This window comes from Dendrobates tinctorius, unplaced genomic scaffold, assembly GCF_039654945.1.
Source record: "Dendrobates tinctorius isolate UK_male_01 unplaced genomic scaffold, ASM3965494v1 ptg000093l, whole genome shotgun sequence".
Classification (NCBI taxonomy): domain Eukaryota; kingdom Metazoa; phylum Chordata; class Amphibia; order Anura; family Dendrobatidae; genus Dendrobates; species Dendrobates tinctorius.
In genome coordinates, this window is record NW_027361761.1 from 18,995,856 (window position 1) to 19,015,553 (window position 19,698).

Sequence of the window (19,698 nt, forward strand, 5' to 3'; positions counted from 1 at the left end):
TGCCAGCTTAATGACATTGACCCTGGATAGAAAGAATACATAGCTTCTCCACTGACTATCACAGAACCCATGGACACATTCGGAGAAGCCAGGTCTGGCCCGGCCCATCCGGTCACCTGGCTCCCAGGGAGATATTTAGAGAAGCCCGGTTGGGACCATCCAGTCACCTGCCCATATGCCTCAATGGACTGTCAGCTTCCTAAGCTTTTTGTTACCTCCTTTCTGTGGGTGGCTGCCAAAATCAGGGTGCCACAGGTGGGTGTAGACGGCCTTAGAAGCCAAAAGTCGCAGCTGCTCTGATCCCGAGGAGTCAGTGGAAGGGTGAGTCTCTGTAATTTTGGCTACTTTGCTGATACAGTTCTATATGTTATAGTCTGTTGGTGGTTCAAAAAAGTATTGCCATTGTGTTTTACCCTCACCCTGTGTTGTTTGTGCAGCATGATGACCACAGGAAAAGGAGAGCGGGTGTTCAGTGAGATGATCCCTGGTCCATGTGGTCCCGAGCCAGCGAACAAGAGCACCCACCGACCCCCGTGTCTCCACAGCTAAATGATTTTTGATTAAGAAATGTTTTATTTTTTTATTCAAAATCCATCTGTTTCCCTACCTGAACCAGACTGCAGAATTTATTCTTATAAATATCTGTAGGATTAGCAGCCACAATTTTGTAGGTGCAATTATCATCCAAAGTCAAATATTCATAATTCTCATACTCTGCAACATCAAGGACCACAACACAGGCACTCTTGTCAGATTTTCTAATAACTAACTCAGAATTTTTTGGCAAAATCCTTGAGAGCAGATTTTTCTTCTCAATTAAGATTATCACGCCATGCCCTCGAAGCAGCAGTGTCAAGAAGGACCTTTCTCACACCCTGCAGTATTTAAAATGAGGCTCCTGAAGATAAAGACAGGTGTTTCCAAAATGTGAGTACAATGGGAATTTTTCTCTTTTTCATGGAGTACATTTTCCATCGCTACTTATTATTTATCGGTGTAACTCTAGATATAAAATGTTCCATCCATTATAAATATTACCGTATCCTCTTGAATAATCAGTGAAAGCCGGCCAATTAGGTCTTTCGGAGAAATATTCTGCGTGGTTAACAAGAGCTTCTTTCACGACATCATATCCGCAAAGCACAACCATCTTCTGGACTCCTATCGTTATACTGAACACTGGGCCGTACGTCTTAGAAAGCTGCAAAAGTAATAAGAATTACCGATGAGCGGATCTTTTGAAACTTGGAATCTTAAACAAAGCTGCTCCAAATATTTAATTCTTAGGCTAGTTTCACATTTGCGTGTCCGGGCGCAGCGACGGCCTGTGCACGGCCGCCGCTAAACCCTGCCCCCTGCCGCGCCTCCTCCGGTAGCTCCGCCCACCTGCACATGACGGTGCATGCGTCCTGCGTCCCCTATCTTTACCACTGGGGATGCAGGCCGTGCACAGTATGCGTTTGGCGGTGCATGCGTCCTTTTGACGGTGCGCCGACCAGCGCCAAACGCAACCTGTTGCAATTTGGTTGCGCTCGGCGCACCGTCAAAAGGACACAGGCGCTGCCAAACGCATACTGCGCATGGCCTGCGTCCTCAGTGATAAAGATAGGGGATGTATGACGCATGCAGCGTCATGCGACCGGAGTCGGGCTACCGGCGGAGGCGCAGCAGGGGGCGGGGCTTAGCGACGGCCGTGCGCAGGCCGTCGCTGCCCCCGGACACGCAAATGTGAAACTAGCCTTAATGTTACAAAACCTCCATTTGCTCAGAAAATATATGTAAAACACTCAGAGGTCGCCTAGGATTGTACGGACACCCTTTTGAGCTCTATAATGCAAGCAATGCAAGCAAAGAAATTTTAATGTCCATTTGACGTCAACTTATTTGGTCAAAGAAAACAGATAGTAACTGAGGGTAACTAACATTCTATTTAACAACACACTGCAGTATCAAACTTTTAAAACTGCTTAAATTGTAAAATCAGTAACACAATTATCCCTTTATGGAGCCGTTGCTTGCTTCACTTGTGCATATACATAGGTGGTGCAAACAGAAAGAGCCATGGCTTTTTCACATGGGGTGGTGAAAACTTTGTCCCTGTTTGGTGAGTATCAAAAGTTTATTTCTTTGCTAAATTTAAAATCAATGGCATTTTCACAAGCAGTTCAAAAATTATCCTTTTTTTTAAGGAAATAAAACTGGTGTGAAGTTTGAAAGTGAAGAAGTAAAGGCTTCTCAAAAAGGATTGCAGAAAAAACCCATTTGGGATCTGCAACAACTTTGCTATTCTCAGTCAGAAAACTTACAAGAATACAAAAAGATATCCAACGAATTGATACTGGCGGTCATCAGCGTTTAAACTGTGTTTAACAAATGGAAAATCAGGGGCTCTGTAAAAACAAAACCATGGTCAGGTAGACCAACAAAAATTTCATCCACAACTGCCAGGAAAATTGTTTGGGATGCAAAGAAAAACTCACAAATAACATCAGCTGAAACACTGGACTCTCTGAAAACTAGCGGTGTGGCTGTTTGAAGATGCACAATAAGCAGGCACTTGAAGAAAAATGGGCTGCATGGTCGAGTCGCCAGAAGAAAGCCATCACTGCACAAATGCCTCAAAGTATCTTGCCTACAATACTCAAAACAGCACAGAGACAAGCCTCAAAACTTCTGGAACAAGGTAATTTGGAGTGATGAGACCAAAATTGAACTTTTTGTCCACAACTATAAACGTTACATTTGGAGAGAGGTCAACAAGACCTATGATGAAAGAAAAAACATTCCTACTGTAAAGCACAGAGGTGGATCTCTGATGTTTTGGGGATGTGTGAGTTACAAAGGCACAGGAAACTTGGTCAAAGTTGAAGGAAATACTGGAGGCAAATTTGCAATCATTAGCCCAGAAGCTGCGCATGGGACGTACTTGGACATTCCAAATTTCAAAAACTGACCGTCACATCCAAACATAAACATAGTGTGAACAGGTGCTTAACCTAGAGTTACCAACTCATATACATTCAAACAAAAAGGGAAGCACACTGTAGCACCATAACATGCACACATGAAATATGAAAAATGAATTGCATTACTGCATTAGAAGTATGAAAAATTGAGAAAGTTTAGCACAGAAAATGACCAATTTATGAATACCTGGAAGCCACGGTAAGGCATCTCTCGCTTTCCAGGACCCTAGCCTAATGCCAATTCTCACTTAGACTGAAGTCTTTATCTGAATGGGAACCTATGTAAATCCTCTCCTTAGACTGAAGTCTATATCTCTGTGGAGGGGTAGTGGCCCTGCTTTGATTAAAAATGTCTATAGCTAACAGGTGGAGTGCTCAGTCAGAAGGTTAATGAATACAAGTGTGAACAGGTGCTTAACCTAGAGTCACTAACTCATATATATATTTAGGTTAATGCGTTAAGGTAGTAGGCCAGTCTGAACAATGCGTTTTTAGGGTACGCTTAAAACTGTGGGGATTGGAGATTAATCATATTAACCTGGGTAGTGCATTCTAAAGAATTGGCGCAGCACGTGAAAACTCTTGGAGACTGGAGTGGGAGGTTATGATTATTGAGGATGTTAACCTCAGGTCATTAACAGGTCATTAGCAGAGCGGAGAGCATGGGTACGGTGGTAGGCTGAGACGAGGGAGGAGATGTAGGGTGGTGGTGCTGAGCCATGAAGTGCTTTATGGGTGAGGGTAATAAGCTTATACTGAATTCTGGAGTGTATGGGTAACCAGTGTAAGGACTGGCACAAGGCATTGGTATAACGATTGGTGAGGAATATGATCCTGGCTGCAGCATTCAGGACAGACTGGAGAGGGGAGAGTTACAATAGTCCAAACGAGAATGAATAAGAGTCGAAAGTGTTGTGAATTCTCTTTCTGGAATCCCTCTGGTGGTTACTGAAGGTAGTGGAGCTGGTCAGATTGACAGAGGTGTTGCGAGTTCTCTTTCTGGGATCCCTCTGGTGGTTACTGGAGGTAGTGGAGCTGGTCAGATTGACAGAGGCTTGCCATCTGATAATGAGGATGACGATTGGAGATCTGGGGTTTCTGACTGATGTATTTAGGACAGCTGACTTCCTTCAATCCATGCTGGTGGTTTTCTTCCTGTGCCTTCTGAGGTCTGATGTCTCCTGCTCTGTTCCTGCATGGTTCAGCTAAGTGGTTCATTTGCTAATCTTTTTGCATTTGATCTGGTTTTGTCTATCTCTGCTTTGTGCGGCTCAGCTTACTCCTGCTGGGTCTGTGCTGGATCACTGCCCATATGTTATTGCTTGTGTCAGTTTATTTTGTCCCCTGTTATATTGGTCTCTTTTTGCTTTGCTTTCAGTATATACTAGAGTGCTCATATAGTGGGGGCGAAGTTGTGTGACTTTAGTGTTTTTTGTGCATCAGAAGTGTTGGATTTTTCAGTGTTTTTTGCGTGATTGCAGACAGTGTCTTTCCTTTCCTGTCCTGTCTAGTCAGTTTGGGCCCCAACATTTGCTCAGTCTATTTTTCTGCCTGCGCATGTGTTTTCATCTTGTCTCACCGACAATATATGTTTGGGGGCTGTCTATTCCTTTGGGGTCTGCTCCGGGCCGTTTAGATTTCACCTTTCTTGCTTTAGGCTGAGTTAGTTCTCCGGCCATGCCGAAGCGTCTAGGGCATTGTAGGTACACTCCACAGCTACTGCTAGTTGTGTGGATAGGATCAAGGGTCTGCAATCTGCTTAGTTTCCAACCTCTCTGGTTTTCTGTGGCTTGGCCTGGTCCTGTCCTCGGTGATCCATTCATAACAGAACCACTAGCCAAACTGTAGACTCTAGGGTACTCTAAAGAAGGAAAGAATTAAAAAAAAAAAAAAAAATGTGTCAGAATTTTTTTGTTGTTGATTTTTTCCTCTTTTTTTTCTGGGGCCGTAGGAGGATATTTTTTGTCTAAATGGAGACTAAGCAATTGTCTGATCGTGTTGAGCAGCTCGCTGCTGAAGTGCGGTGAATTTCTGTCTATCTCGCTCAGTCATCTGCTGTTGAACCAAAAATCCCTACTCCTGATGTGTTTTCTGGGGATCGGTCTAAATTTTTGATTTTTAAAAATAATTGTAAACTATTTTTTGCTTTGAAACCTAACTCATCGGGGAGCTCTGTGCAGCAGGTTAAAATTATCATCTCCCTGCTGCACGGCGATCCCCAAGATTGGGCTTTTTCTTTCACACCCAGAGATCCTATTCTGGCTAATGTGGATGCATTTTTTCAAGCCCTGGGGTTGTTGTATGATGAACCTAATGCTATTGATCAAGCTGAGAAAACCATACTGGCATTGAACCAGGGTCAGGATTCTGCAGAGTTATATTGTCAAAAATTCTGAAAGTGGGCAGTCCTTACTAAATGGAATGACGATGCCCTAGCAGCTTTCTTTCGGAAGGGTTTGGCAGAAACTGTAAAAGATGTTATGGTGGGATTTCCTGTCCCATCTGGTCTTCACGACTCCATGTCATTGGCCATTCAAATTGATCGGCGTTTGCATGAACCTAAAACTACACGAGAGGCGTTGCCGCCTTTCGAACGAACTGCTGAACCCATGCAATGCGATAGGATTTTGTCTAGGGCGCAACGTCAGGAGTTTAGAAGGTGTAATAAGTTGTGTTTTTTCTGTGGGGACGCCTCTCTTACTATTTCTGTCTGCCCTAAATGAGAAAAGTGTTTTGCTCATGCTATTACGGTGGCTAGTGTACAGCCTAAGTTCCTTTTGACAATTACCTTGATCTGCTCCTTGTCTACATTTTCCACTAAGGCTTTTGTTGATTCAGGAGCAGCTTTGAATCTGATGGATTTTGACTTTGCCAAACGTTGTGGTTTTCCCATGATACACCTGCGGACTCCTATCTCTTTGAGGGGTATTGAGGCTACTCTTTTGGCGGAGAATAAACCCCAGTTTTGGACCCAGTTGATAATGCGGGTCGCCCCGGACCACCAAGTGAATTGTACATTTTTGGTGTTGCACAATTTGCATGATACTGTTGTTCTTGGTTTTCCTTGGTTGCAAACTCATAATCCTGTTTTGGACTGGAAATCTGTGTCTGTGGTGAGTTGGGGTTGTCAATGTGTTCTTAGTGACACTCCTGTTTTCTCCACCTCTCCCCAGTCTCATGATATTCCTGACTATTTGGCTGATTTTTCTGATGTATTTAGTGAGAGTTAGTCTGCGTCTTTGCCTTCTCATAGGAGTTATGACTGTGCAATTGAGTTAATGCCCAGGTGTAAATTTCTCAAGGGTTGGCTTTTCAACTTATCGGTACCCGAACATGATGCTATGCGATCTTATATCAAGGAGTCGTTGGAGAAGGGTCATATTAGACCATCCTCTTCACCTTTAGGTGCTGTTTTTTTTGTGGCCACTAAAGATGGCTCATTAAGGCCATGTATTGACTATCGTTCCCTTAACAAAATCACTGTTAAATATCAGTATCCGTTACCCCTGATTTCTTATTTATTTTCCAGAGTTAAAAGTGCCTGTTGGTTAACCAAACTTGACCTCAGGGGGCGTATAATCTGATTCGCATCAAGCACGGGGATGAATGGAAGACAGCGTTTAATACCTCGGAGGGACATTTTGAGTACCTGGTGATGCCTTTTGGGCTCACTAATGCCCCTTATGTCTTCCAATCTTTTATGAACAATATTTTCCAGGACTTTGTGGATAAGTTTTTGATCAGTTATCTGGATGATATTTTGATCTTTTCGAGTGATTGGGATTCTCATGTGGAACATGTCCGGACTGTGTTCCGGATTTTGAGGGAAAATTCTCTGTATGTTAAGGGATCGAAGTGTCTCTTTGGTGTACAGAGGATTTAATTTTTGGGATCCAATTTTTCCCCGTCTACTATTGAAATGGACCCGGCCAAGGTACAGGCCATTTATGATTGGGTTCAGCCCACTTCTTTGAAGGCTCTCCAGAAGATTTTGGGTTTTGCTAATTTCTACTGTAAATTTATAAGCAAGTTTTCTGTTATTGTTAAACCATTGACTGATTTGACCAAAAAGGGCTCTGATGTGGTGAATTGGTCTCCAGAGGCAGCCTCGGCATTTCAGGAGCTCAAGCAGAGATTCACTTCTGCTCCAGTTCTACGGCAACCTGATGTCTCACTCCCATTTCAGGTGGAGGTAGAAGCTTCTGAGATTGGTGCAGGAGCCGTTTTGTCCCAAAGAGATCCGGTGACTTGTAAGATGAATCCCTGTGCCTTCTTTTCTCGAAAATTTTTCCCATCTGAACGTAACTATGACGTGGGGAATCGGGATTTGTTGGCCATGAAATGGGCATTTGAAGAGTGGAGACATTGGTTGGAGGGAGCTAGACATCAAGTTGTGGTCCTCACTGACCACAAGAATTTGATTTATCTTGAATCAGCTAAACGCTTGAATCCCACACAGGCTAGGTGGGCCTTGTATTTCATGCGTTTTAATTTTGTGGTCTCTTTTCTTCCGGGCACTAAGAATGCTATGGCAGGTGCCCTTTCAAGGAGTTTCTTTGCTGATTCTCTTGATGTGACCGAGCCTACTACCATTCTAAATGAGGGTGTAGTTCTTTCCACCATCTCACCCGATTTGAGATGTGCCCTGGAGGAATTTCAGAAGGACAAACCTGAACGTTGCCTTATGGGAAAATTGTATGTCCCTGACCAGTGGAGGAAAAGAGTAATGTCTGAAATTCATTGCTCCATGTTGGCTGGTCATCCAGGTGTTTTTGGTACCAGAGATTTGGTGAGTCGGTCTTTTTGGTGGCCTGCCTTATCTCGTGATGTCAGGAATTTTGTGCAGTCCTGTGGGACTTGTTCTCAGTCCAAGCCCTGTTATCGTTCTAGTGGTTTTTTGATGCCCTTGCCGGTGCCCAGGAGGCCATGGACCCATATCTCAATGGATTTTATTTCTGATCTTCCTGTCTCTCAGAGAATGACTGTTATCTTAGTGATCTGTGATAGATTTTCTAAGATGGTCCATCTTGTACCACTCCCAAAGTTGCCATCTTCTTCTGAGTTAGTGCCCTTGTTTTTACAACAGGTAGTTCGTTTGAACGGGATTCCTGAGAACATTGTGTCGGACAGAGGAGTCCAGTTTGTTTCCAGATTTTTGAGAGCTTTTTGTTCCAAACTGGGAATTCAGTTATCCTTCTCCTCTGCATTTCATCCTCAGACCAATGGGCAGACTGAGAGAACAAACCAGACTTTGAAATCCTATTTGAGATGTTTCATATCTGCTGATCAGGATGACTGGGTCTCACTTTTGCCCTTGGCCAAATTCGCGCTAAACAATAGGGCTAGTTCTGCCACTTTGACGTCGCCTTTTTTCTGTAACTTTGGGTTTCATCCTCGATTTTCTTCAGTGCAGGTGGAATCTTCGGCCTGCCCAAGTGTGTATTCTGTGGTAGAGAGAATGCAGCAGATTTGGGACCAAGTAGTGGATAAGTTGTCCCACTCAGGAAAAGGCCCAACGGTTTTCCCACCAGCATACGACCATTGGTCCCCAGTTTAAAGTGGGTGATATGGTTTGGTTGTCTTCAAAAAATATTCCTATGAAGGTTGTGTCACCAAAATTCAAGCCCAGATTCATTGGACCTTATAAGATTTTGGAAATCCTTAACCCCGTTTCTTTCCGTTTGGCTCTTCCAGTTACATTTAAGATTCATAACGTTTTTAATAAATCTTTGTTTTAAGAGGATTGTGGAGCCAGTAGTTCCCATGGCGGCGCCTCCTGACCCTGTATTGGTTAAAGGTAATTTGGAGTATAAGGTAGAGAAGATATTGGATTCTGGTTTGGCTAGATGGAGACTCCAGTACTTGGTACTGCTTCTGACATTCATGACGAAAGATTGGCTCGTGCTTTTCATTGGGCCCATCCTGACCGGCCTGGTGGTGTGGATGAGGGTTCGGTGACCACTCCTCAAGGGGGGGTACTGTTGTGAATTCCCTTTCTGGGATCCCTCTGGTGGTTACTGAAGGTAGTGGAGCTGGTCAGATTGACAGAGGCTTGCCACTTCATAATGATGATGACGATTGGAGATCTGGGGTTTCTGACTTGTGTATTTAAGACAGCTGACTTCCTTCAATCCCTGCTGGTAATTTTCTTCCTGTGCCTTCTGAGGTCTGAGGTCTGATGTCTGATGTCTCCTATTCTGTTCCTGCATGGTTCAGCTAAGTGGCTCATTTGCTAATCTTTTTGCATTTCATCTGGTTTTGTCTATCTCTGCTTTGTGCGGGTCAGCATGCTCCTGCTGGGGCTGTGCTGGATAACCGCCCATATGTTACTGATTGTGTCAGTTTGTTTTATCCCCTGTTATACTGGTCTCTTTTTGCTTTGCTTTCAGTAAATGCCAGAGTGCTGATATAGTCGGGGCGAAGTCGGGTGACTTCAGTGTTTTTTGTGCATCAGACGTGTTGGATTTTTCAGGTTTATTTGCAGGATTGCAGACAGTGTCTTTCCTTTCCTGTCCTGTCTAGTCAGTTTAGGCCCCATCATTTGCTCAGTCTATTTTTCTGCCTGTGTATGTGTTTTCATCTTGTCTCACCGATAATATATGTTTGCGGGCTGTCTATTCCTTTGGGGTCTGCTCCGGGGCAGTTTAAATTTCACCTTTCTTGCTTTAGGCTGAGTAAGTTCTCTGGCTGTGCCGAGGCATCTAGGGCATCGTAGGTATGCTCCACGGCTACTGCTAGTTGTGTGGATAGGATCAGGGGTCTGCAATCCGCTTAGATTCCAACCTCTCTGGTTTTCTGTGGCTTGGCTGGTCCTGTTATCCTCCTCGGTGACCCATCCATAACATGAAAGTAAGAAAAGGTAGAACTCTAGAAATGTTTTTGAGCTACAGATAACAAGAGTGAGCCAGTGATCGGATGTGGGGGGTGAATGAAAGTTCGGAATCAAGTATGACCCCAAGACAGCGGGCATGTTGCTGGGGAGTAATGGTGGAGCCACACACAGAAATGGAAATGTCGGGCATAGGTAGGTTAGTAGAGGGAGGAAACACGAGGAGTTCAGTTTTTGACAGGCTAAGTTTCAGATAAAGGGAGGACATGATGTTAGAGACAGCAGTAAGACAATCACTGGTGTTCTCTAAAAAGGTAGGTGCGATATCAGGAGAAGTGTATAATTGGGTGTCATCAGCAAAGAGATGGTACTGGAACCCAAATCTACAAAGGGCAGTATACAAAGAGAAGAGGAGGGGGCCTAGAACTGATACTTGAGGAACCCCAACTGTAACAGGAAGATGAGAATAGGAGGAACCAGAAAAAGATACAGTGAAGGAGCAGTCAGAGATAAAAGGAGAACCAGGAGAGAATGGTGTCCTTGAGGCCGATGGAGCGGAGCATAGTGAGGAGTAGCTGATGATCCACAGTGTCAAATGCTGCATAGAGATCCAGGAGAATTAGCATGGAGTAGTGACCATTAGATTTAGCTGTTAGAAGATCATTAGAGACTTTAGTGAGGGCAGTTTCAGTAGAGTGTAGAGAGCAGAAACCAAATTGTAGAGGGTCGAGAAGAGAGTTACCTGAGAGATAGCGGATAAGTCGGGCGTGGACCAGGCGTTCCACGAGTTTAGAGATGAAGGGAAGATTAGAGACAGGTTTATAGTTAGCGGCACAGTTTTGGGCAAGGGATGGTTTTTAACTAACGGCTGCATGATGGCATGCTTAAATGAAGAAGGAAAGATACCGGAAGAGAGCGAGAGTTTGAATATTTTTGTTAGGTGAGTGGTGACAGCAGGGAAAAGGGACTGGAGGAGATGTGATGGAATGGGGTCACTGGTGCAAGTGGTAGAGCGAGAAGATGTAAGGAGCCTGATTACTTCTTCTGTTACTGGTTCAAAATCAGAGTGAGCTAGATGCAGTGGGGAAGGGGGGGCAGTGCATGGTATGAGGTGATTGGGAGATAATTGCCTGTCAGATATGGTCAGTTTTTTCTTTGAAATAATTGGCCAGATCATCAGCGTGAAGATCCGTGGTTGGGGCCAGAACTCTTGGGTTGAGTAGGGAATGAAAAGTGTCAAAGAGACGTTTCGGATTATTGGATAGTGAGGTGATAAGAGTGTTGAAATAGGTTTGTTGAGAGGTAAAGGGCAGTGTTGTATGTTTTAAACATAAACTTTTAATGGATGAAATTTTCGGGTAGATTAGATTTTCTCCACAGACGTTCGGCGCACCTGGAGCACCGCTGTAGGAAGCGTGTTTGCAGTGTGTGGCAGGGTTGTTGCCATCTGTGCCTAGTTGCTCTATGTATAGGAGGTGCAGTTTTATCCAGGGCACTTTGAAGTGTTTCATTGTAATGCTTCAATGCAGAATCAGGAAATGAGAGGGACTTGATAGGGGCCAAAGATGGCTGCAAGTTCTTCATAAGTTTCTGGGTGTTAATGGCCTGTATGTTTCTAAAAGTGTGGAAAGTGGGGGTGACCTGGGCAAGATGGCAGTTCTTGATAGAGGATGATAGAAGGTTGTGGTCAGAGAGCGAGAGAAGGGAGTTTGTGAAATCATCCACTGAGCAAAGTCGGCAGAAGATCAAGTCGAGGGAGTTTCCATCTTCATGCGTGGTGGAGTTAGTACGCTGCAAGAGGCCGAAAGAGGAGGTTAGAGATAAAAGGTGAGAAGAAGATGGTGAGAGGGGAAGCGCAATGGGGATGTTGAAGTCTCCCATGATGAGGGTGGGAATGTCACAGGAGAGATAGTGTGGAAGCCAGGTGGCAAAGTGATCCAGGAACTCATGGGAGGGGCCCGGAGGACGATACACCACCACCACTTGCATGGAGAAGAGGATGTAGAGTCTGACAGCATGTACCTCGAAAGAAGGGAAGACAAGTGAGGGTACTTGGGGGATAACCTGAAAGGTACATTTGGGTGACAGGAGCAGACCAACGCCTCTACCTGCTCTGTTGTCCGATCTTGGGGTATGAGAGAAGTATAGTCCACCATATGAAAGAGCAGCAGCGGTGGTGTCTGACTGCTGGATCCAGGTTTCAGTAAGATCCAGAACGTTAAGAGAATCAAAAACAAAGAAGTCATTGATGAAGGAGAGTTTATTACACACTGAGCAAGAATTCCAAAGGGCACAATTAAAAGAGATAAAAGGCATGCAGGAAATATTAATAAGATTAGAGGGGTTTCTGAGTGTAGCACTTGAGGGGTTCGACTTACTATGACATGGGGGCCGAGGTTGGGAGAGATGTCTCCTGCGACTAGGAGGAGGATAGAAAGAGTGAGCAGATGGTTAAGTGATTTGTGAGAGAGTCTCATGTGTTGGATGGTATGAATGAATAGATCTGTGCTGTTTAGTAATGTGAAAAGAGCATGAGTGCTATACATAGGAGAGGAAAGGACAGAGGGGCCGATATGGTTGGAGTGTAAAGAGTTAATGCAAGGCCGGTGGATGTGAGTGAATGCAGCAGCCAGGATAAATAATACAAATGCATATGGTATATATTTGTTGTAATCCAAATGTACAGGGGATATATTTATTTATTTGTCTTACCTGTCTACTGCCCTGTCTAACTGCCATGTTATAACTGCCAGTACTTTGATCAAATGTACTTCAATTAAATGTACATAAATGCACTCCTGCATAAATGCTTCCCCAGACTATGTCTGAATATATAGGAGGCAAGTTCTCAGCTCTCATTGATGTTAGAGGGGGCAATACACGGTATTAACAAATGCGGTATGTGAACTTTTGATCTGGGTCATTTGGATGTTTTGTATTGCATTATGATTTAAAAATACACAGTAGTTTGACAATAAATGGCTTGACCAAACCACTAACCATGGAGAAAAAGTTTTGGTGTTATCATTCATATCCTCTAAAAATAGGTCAAGAAAGCAAAAATTCTGATGGGGTATGTAAACATTTGAGCACAACTGTAGATACATAGATAGAGGTGAAACTAGAAGTTTACATACACTATATAAAATTACACGTATGCATGTTTTTCTCAATATCTGACATGGAATCATAATAAACCTTTCCTGTTTTAGGTCTATTAGAATTGCCATAATTATTAATATTTGCCAAATGCCAGAAGAATGAGAGAGAGAATGTTTTAAGACGTTTTTATCACTTACAGCAAAGTCAAAAGTTTACATACATTTCATTAGTATTTGGTACAATTGCCCTTAAACTGAATGACTTAGGTCAAACTTTTGACATATCCTTCCATAAGCTTCTCACAATAGTTGGTCAGAATTTGGGCCCATTAATCCTCACAAAACTAGTGTAACTGATCCAGGTTTGTAGGTTAATTTGCTTGCACCTGCCTTTTCAGCTTTGCCCACAAATTTTCAATAGGAGTGATATCAGGGCTTTGTGATGGCTGCTCCAAAACATTGACTTTGTTATTCTTAAGCCACTTTGTTACCATTTTGGCAGTGTGCTTTGGGTCATTGTCCATTTGGAAGACCAATTTCAACCCAACCTCTAATCTCCAAATGGCTGTCATATACTGACCACCGGGCTCAACCACTGCCTTCATCGACCAATTCTCCACCTGGCTCCTCCACTTTTTCTCTGCTGACATCCCCACTATCATCATGGGTGACTTCAACATCCCCATTGGCACCCACCAGTCAGCAGCCTCCAAACTCCTCTCACTTACCTCATCCTTTGGACTTACTCAGTGTCCTCCACAGCCACCCACACATATGGACATATATTAGACCTCATCTTCACCCACCTCTGTTCCCTACCCAATCTCACAACCTCTCCCTTCCCCTATCTGACCACCATCTAATCACCTTCTCATCCTTGTCCTTCTTACCTGCCCCATGTCCAGCCACTATCACATCCTCGCAGAAACCTCGCACACCTAGACATTCACAGACTTACAGACTCTCTTCTACCTCTGTCCTCCACATCTTCACTCCACAACACGAACAGTGCCACCGCTTTCTACAACGCCACCCTAAAGTCAGCCATAGACTCAGTCGCCCCTCTCATGCATGGCAAAGTGCGACAAATCAATAGGCAATCCTAGCACAACAACCTCACCAAAAAACTTCGACAAGCATCCAGGGTCGCGGAGTGGCGTTGTAAGAAAACACGCCTACCAGACGACTTCACTGCTTTCAAACAAACTACACTTGCCTTCAAATCAGCCCTCAGCTCTGCTGAAAAGACCTATTTCACAAACCTTGTATCTTCATTATCCCACAACCCAAACAACTGTTCAGCCCATTTAACTCTCTCCTCCGCCCACCACTGCCACCTCCAACTCCCCTCATCTCTGCTAAGGACTTTGCCATCTACTTCAAAAACAAGATCAACCAAACAAGGCAAACCTTTACTGTTCCACCACCCCAACCACTCCACATACCAGAACTCTGCCCTTCCCTAACAACCTCCCTCTCCAACATGACTGAAAGAGAGCTTGCTCATCTCCTTTCCAAATCACACCTCACCACCTGTGCACTTGACCCCATCCCTTTCCACCTGCTCCCCAACCTCACTAACATGATCATTCCAGCCCTAACCCATCTCTTCAACCTATCCCTATCTTCTGGTACCTTCCCCCCTGCCTTCAAACATGCCACCATAACACCCATCCTCAAAAAATCAAACCTTGACACAACTGCTATGTCCAGCTATCGCCCCATATCACTGCTCCCGTTTGCTTTCAAACTCCTTGAACAGCATGTCCATGCTCAACTTTCCTCCCACCTCCCATCTAAGGCTAGTTTCACACTAGCGTTCTTGGGTGCAGTGCAGGGCCGACGCTTAGCTCTGCCCCTGGCTGCGCCCCCTCCGGTCAGCTCCTCCTAGGATCACATGAGGCTGCATGCAATCAGCGTACCCTACGTACGCATACTTAGGCTTAGGTTGGTCGTGCGCTGGTATGATTTTGCTGGTGCTGTGCAGTTTTGGCGCCATGCCCAGCACACAAAAACGTGCTGTGTTGTATTTTTGTGTTCTGGGCGCAGCGCCTAAACTGCGCAGCACCAGCAAAATCATACCAGCGCCCGGTCTGCATACCCACCGCTAAGTATAGGGTACGCTGATCACATGCAGCCTCATGCGATCCTAGGAGGAGCTGACCGGAGGGGGCACGGCCAGGGGTGGAGCTAAGCACCAGCCCTGCACTGCACCCGAGAAAGCTAGTGTGAAACTAACCTAATACCCTCCTTGACATCCTCCAATCTGGCTTCTGCCCCCACCACTCCTCTGAAACTGCCCTGACCAAAATTACTAATGACTTACAGCCAAAGCTAACAGACAGTTCTCCATCCTCCTCCTTCTCGACCTGTCCTCTGCCTTCGCCACAGTCCACCACTGCCTACTGCTACAGATTCTTTCTTCCCTTGGCATCAAAAACCTTGCCCTGTCCAGGATTGCCTCATACCTTTCTGACTGCACATTCAGCATTTCCCACTCCCACACTACTTCCTCATCCCGCCCTCTCTATGTTGGAGTCCCCCAAGGCTCTGTCCTGGGGCCCCTACTTTTTTTCCATCTATACTCTTGACCTAGGACAACTCATAAAGTCCCATGGCTTCCATTACCACCTGTATGCAGACAACACTCAGATCTACCTCTGTGGCCCAGATGTCACCTCTGCTGTCCAAAATCCCAGAGTGTCTATCAGCCATATCCTCCTTTTTCACCTCTCGCTTCCTAAAACTCAATGTAGACAAAATTGAACTCACTATCTTTCCTCCATCTCACGTATCTTCCCTACCCAATCTATCTATTATGGTAAATGGCATCACTCTCTCTCCCGCACCTGAAATCCACTGCCTCTGAGTAACTCTCGACTCTGCCCTGTCCTTCAAACCACACGTCCAAACTCTTGCCACCTCCTGTCGCCTCCAACTCAAAAATATTTCCAGAATCCATCCCTTCCTCAGTCCTCAATCTACTAAAGCTCTTGTTCATGCCCTCATCATCTCCTGCCTTGACTACTGCAACACTCTCCTCTGTGGCCTCCCTGGTAACTGTCTTGCACCATTCCAGTCTGTCCGGAACTCTGCTGCCTGACTAATCCACCTCTCTCCTCACTACTCCCCTGTCTCTCCCAAAAATTATTAATAAATATAATTCTGGATTAATTATTCAACGGCTCATATACAAAAAAATCAATCCTTAAAAGATACTTTATTGACCAATCATTAAAAAGTTTTCAAAACTTCAAAAGACAGGCAAACAAAAATAGGCTTATTGCTGATTTTCAAAATCCAGCCACAAACACTAGAGAGTCGTTCCAATGTCAGGTAGAGGGTCACAAACCTATTTGTCCCTATAGGGCCCTATATCTCTCTCCTACCTGACAGCTGAGGTTGGCACCCTCTTGATACACAAATGGCGCCCCCGCTCCTCGGCGGCTCTCCCTAATCACACTGTTGACTCCTATCTAAACAACATCAGCTTGGAGTACAACAGATGGCCGGGGACAAAAATATAACAGATAATAACCCCATGCCACAAACCACCAAGACAAAAATGTAAGGAATAGTAACTGGAAAAAACTCTAATTTTTGGCAGATTTGTAAACATTTGCTTTGGGAGGAAAAGGGGTCTAAATAACCCTATTTAGGTGTCTCCCTGCCTGACAGCGGAGCTTTTAAACCCTACGTTACTCTGGTGCCCCAGCTCCACGTGGGCTGACCCTTACTGACCACTACACCTCACCCAGAAAGAGGAAAGAGGGTGTCAGTTATTTAGCTTCAATGCTTTTTTTTGGTGTGTTATATGCCACAGAAATGTACCCCAGAGCACAGAATACTGTATGGGTAAGTAAGTTATTCCTGAAAAAAAGTTACACTTTTTTGGAGTGCTATATATCACAGAAATATACCCCAGACCATGGAATACTATCGGGGGTGAGAAATTTAAGCTACCAAATTTTATATTGCTTTTTTGTAGTGTTATATATCACAGAAATGTACCCCAGATGATGAAATATTGTATGGTTGAGTAATTTAACCCATCAAAATTTTTAAACAGTTTACTGGAGCACTAGAAATAGCAAAACTGTACCTAAGATGACAAAATACTGTATGAGTGAGTAATTTAATACAGCAAAAAAAAATGTAAACCTTCTCTGGAGTGTTATATATCACAGAAGTGTAACAAAGACTATGGAATGGTGTATAAGTGAGTAATTTACCCAGCAAAAATGATTCCAGAGGTTTAGCAAAACTAGGTGCCACCCTAAACCTCTGCCTACACTGGGCCCGCTCCAACCTTCGCTCGGCGAAGCGAAGATCAATACAGGTGGAGACAGTGATAAGCTCCTCCAGTGTAGCGGGAATCTCCCTGGTGGCCAGAGCGTCCTTCACATGGCCAGCTAAACCTCTCCAGAATGCCGGAATGAGGAACTTATCTGGCCACTCTAACTCTGAGGCCAACATCCGTAACTGGATGGCAAAGTGGCTGACCGTGGACGAGCCCTGTGACAATGCCAGCAGCCGGAGCGCGGTGTCATTGGTGACTCGTGGTCCCAGGAAGACCTGCTTCAGAGTGTCCAAGAACCACGAGACACTCTGCACCACATGATCACCACGTTCCCACAACGGTGTGGCCCACTCCAGAGCCCTGCCCGACAAGAGGGAAATAATAAATCCCACTTTAGCCCGCTCAGAGGGGAATCGTGCGGCCAGCAGCTCCAGCTGTATAGAGCACTGGCTTACAAAACCCCTACAAGAAGCACTATCACCTGAGAACTTCTCAGGCAGCGGGAGGCGGGACAAAGTCGGGGCAAGGATGGCTGTGGTCACACGGGAGACAGCCTCTGTGGCTGCCTGAATAGCAACCGCAGTAACATCCGCAGGTGAGGCTGAACGCTCGAGAGCCGCCAACCTGCCCTGCAGCTGCCGTATGTACTGCAGCAGTCGCTGTTCATCCGCCATCACTAGCCAGACCCTGGCGCTAGGATAATGTTAGGGCTGGCGGAACGCACCAAATAATAAGGATGGTAATAAGGTGCGTTCACAGCCCGGGGTCCACCATGCAGGGGTGGTATCCTGCTGCTCAGTAATGGTGGATGCTAGAGTTGAGCGAAACGGGTCGAAAAAATTCAAAAGTCGCCGACTTTTGGCAAAGTCGGGTTTCATGAAACGAAACCCGACCCTAGGATGAGGTCGGCCACGAGGTCGGCGACTTACGCGCCAAAGTCGCGTTTCAAAAGTTTGTTTTGCGCTCTTTTTCAGCCAATCAGGATCCACGGACACTGTGGGCAACGTGATGACATAGGCACGGGTCACCACCATCTTTCAGAAGGGCATGCAAGTGATTGGCTTGCTTTGGTGGGCGTCACAGGGGGTATAAAAGGGCGTGCACGCCGACCGCCATCTTACTTCTGCCGATCTTAGCATAGGGAGAGGTTGCTGCTGATTCTGTAGGGAGAGCGTTAGGCAGGGAAGAAGACAAAAAAACTGCTTCTGCTGCTAGCGATTTGGCCTGCACAACACACCAGTCACTGTGTGTGCAGTGCAAGGGGAGGCTATATAGTGGTGTATCAGTGGTGTTGGTTGTTGGGCTGCCTTCTAAGGCTTCCTGACAGGCTGGCATTGCTGTTTACCCACTGCTCCGCAAACTGCTTTTTTAAAAGCAATCCAATCTCCCTTATCCTCTAGTCACTTTGGTCACAGCTGCGCCATCGAGCCTGTCACATAGCGCTCAGATATTCATTGGGCCTCAAACTGCTTAAGCAATCCCAATTTTTTTTTTTGTCCTGCTGAGAAGAAAAAAAAACTGCTTCTGCTGCTGATAGCAATTTGGCCTGCACAACACACCAGTCACTGTGTGTGCAGTGCAAGGGGAGGCTATATAGTGGTGTATCAGTGGTGTTGGTTGTTGGGCTGCCTTTTAAGGCTTCCTGACAGGCTGGCATTGCTGTCTACCCACTGCTCCGCAAACTGCTTTTTTTAAAAGCAATCCAATCTCCCTTATCCTCTAGTCACTTTGGTCACAGCTGCGCCATCGAGCCTGTCACATAGCGCTCAGATATTCATTGGGCCTCAAACTGCTTAAGCAATCCCAATTTTTTTTTTTTGTCCTGCTGAGAAGAAAAAAAAACTGCTTCTGCTGCTGATAGCAATTTGGCCTGCACAACACACCAGTCACTGTGTGTGCAGTGCAAGGGGAGGCTATATAGTGGTGTATCAATGGTGTTGGTTGTTGGGCTGCCTTTTAAGGCTTCCTGACAGGCTGGCATTGCTGTTTACCCACTGCTCCGCAAACTGCTTTTTTAAAAGCAATCCAATCTCCCTTATCCTCTAGTCACTTTGGTCACAGCTGTGCCATAGAGCCTGTCACATAGCGCTCAGATATTCATTGGGCCTCACACAATCCAAAAGTGTCCAGTGTCCAAAAGTGTGTGCAGATATTCAAAATCTCCCTTATCCTCTAGTCACTTTTGTCACAGCAGTGCCATCGAGCCTGTCACATAGCGCTGAGATATCAGTGGGCCTCACACAATCCAAAAGTGTCCAGTGTCCAAAAGTGTGTGCAGATATTCAAAATCTCCCTTATCCTCTAGTCACTTAGGTCACAGCAGTGCCATCGAGCCTGTCACATAGCGCTGAGATAACAGTGGGCCTAACACAATCCAAAAGTGTCCACTGTCCAAAAGTGTGTGCAGATATTCAAAATCTCCCTTATCCTCTAGTCACTTTTGTCACAGCAGTGCCATCGAGCCTGTCACATAGCGCTGAGATATCAGTGGGAATCACACAA

General features: G+C 45.2%; 1 protein-coding gene across 3 annotated transcripts in view; it reads right to left on the reverse strand.

Annotated features, from left to right (window-relative positions):
• LOC141098594 (cytochrome P450 2C5-like) overlaps window positions 1-19,698 on the reverse strand; it is a 227,412-nt gene that overhangs the window by 87,700 nt on the left and 120,014 nt on the right. For all 3 annotated transcript variants that reach the window (XM_073586512.1, XM_073586513.1, XM_073586514.1), the window contains one exon: window positions 1,039-1,201. In XM_073586512.1, the coding sequence (XP_073442613.1) occupies window positions 1,039-1,201 (163 nt within the window). The remainder of the gene's footprint in view (window positions 1-1,038; window positions 1,202-19,698) is intronic.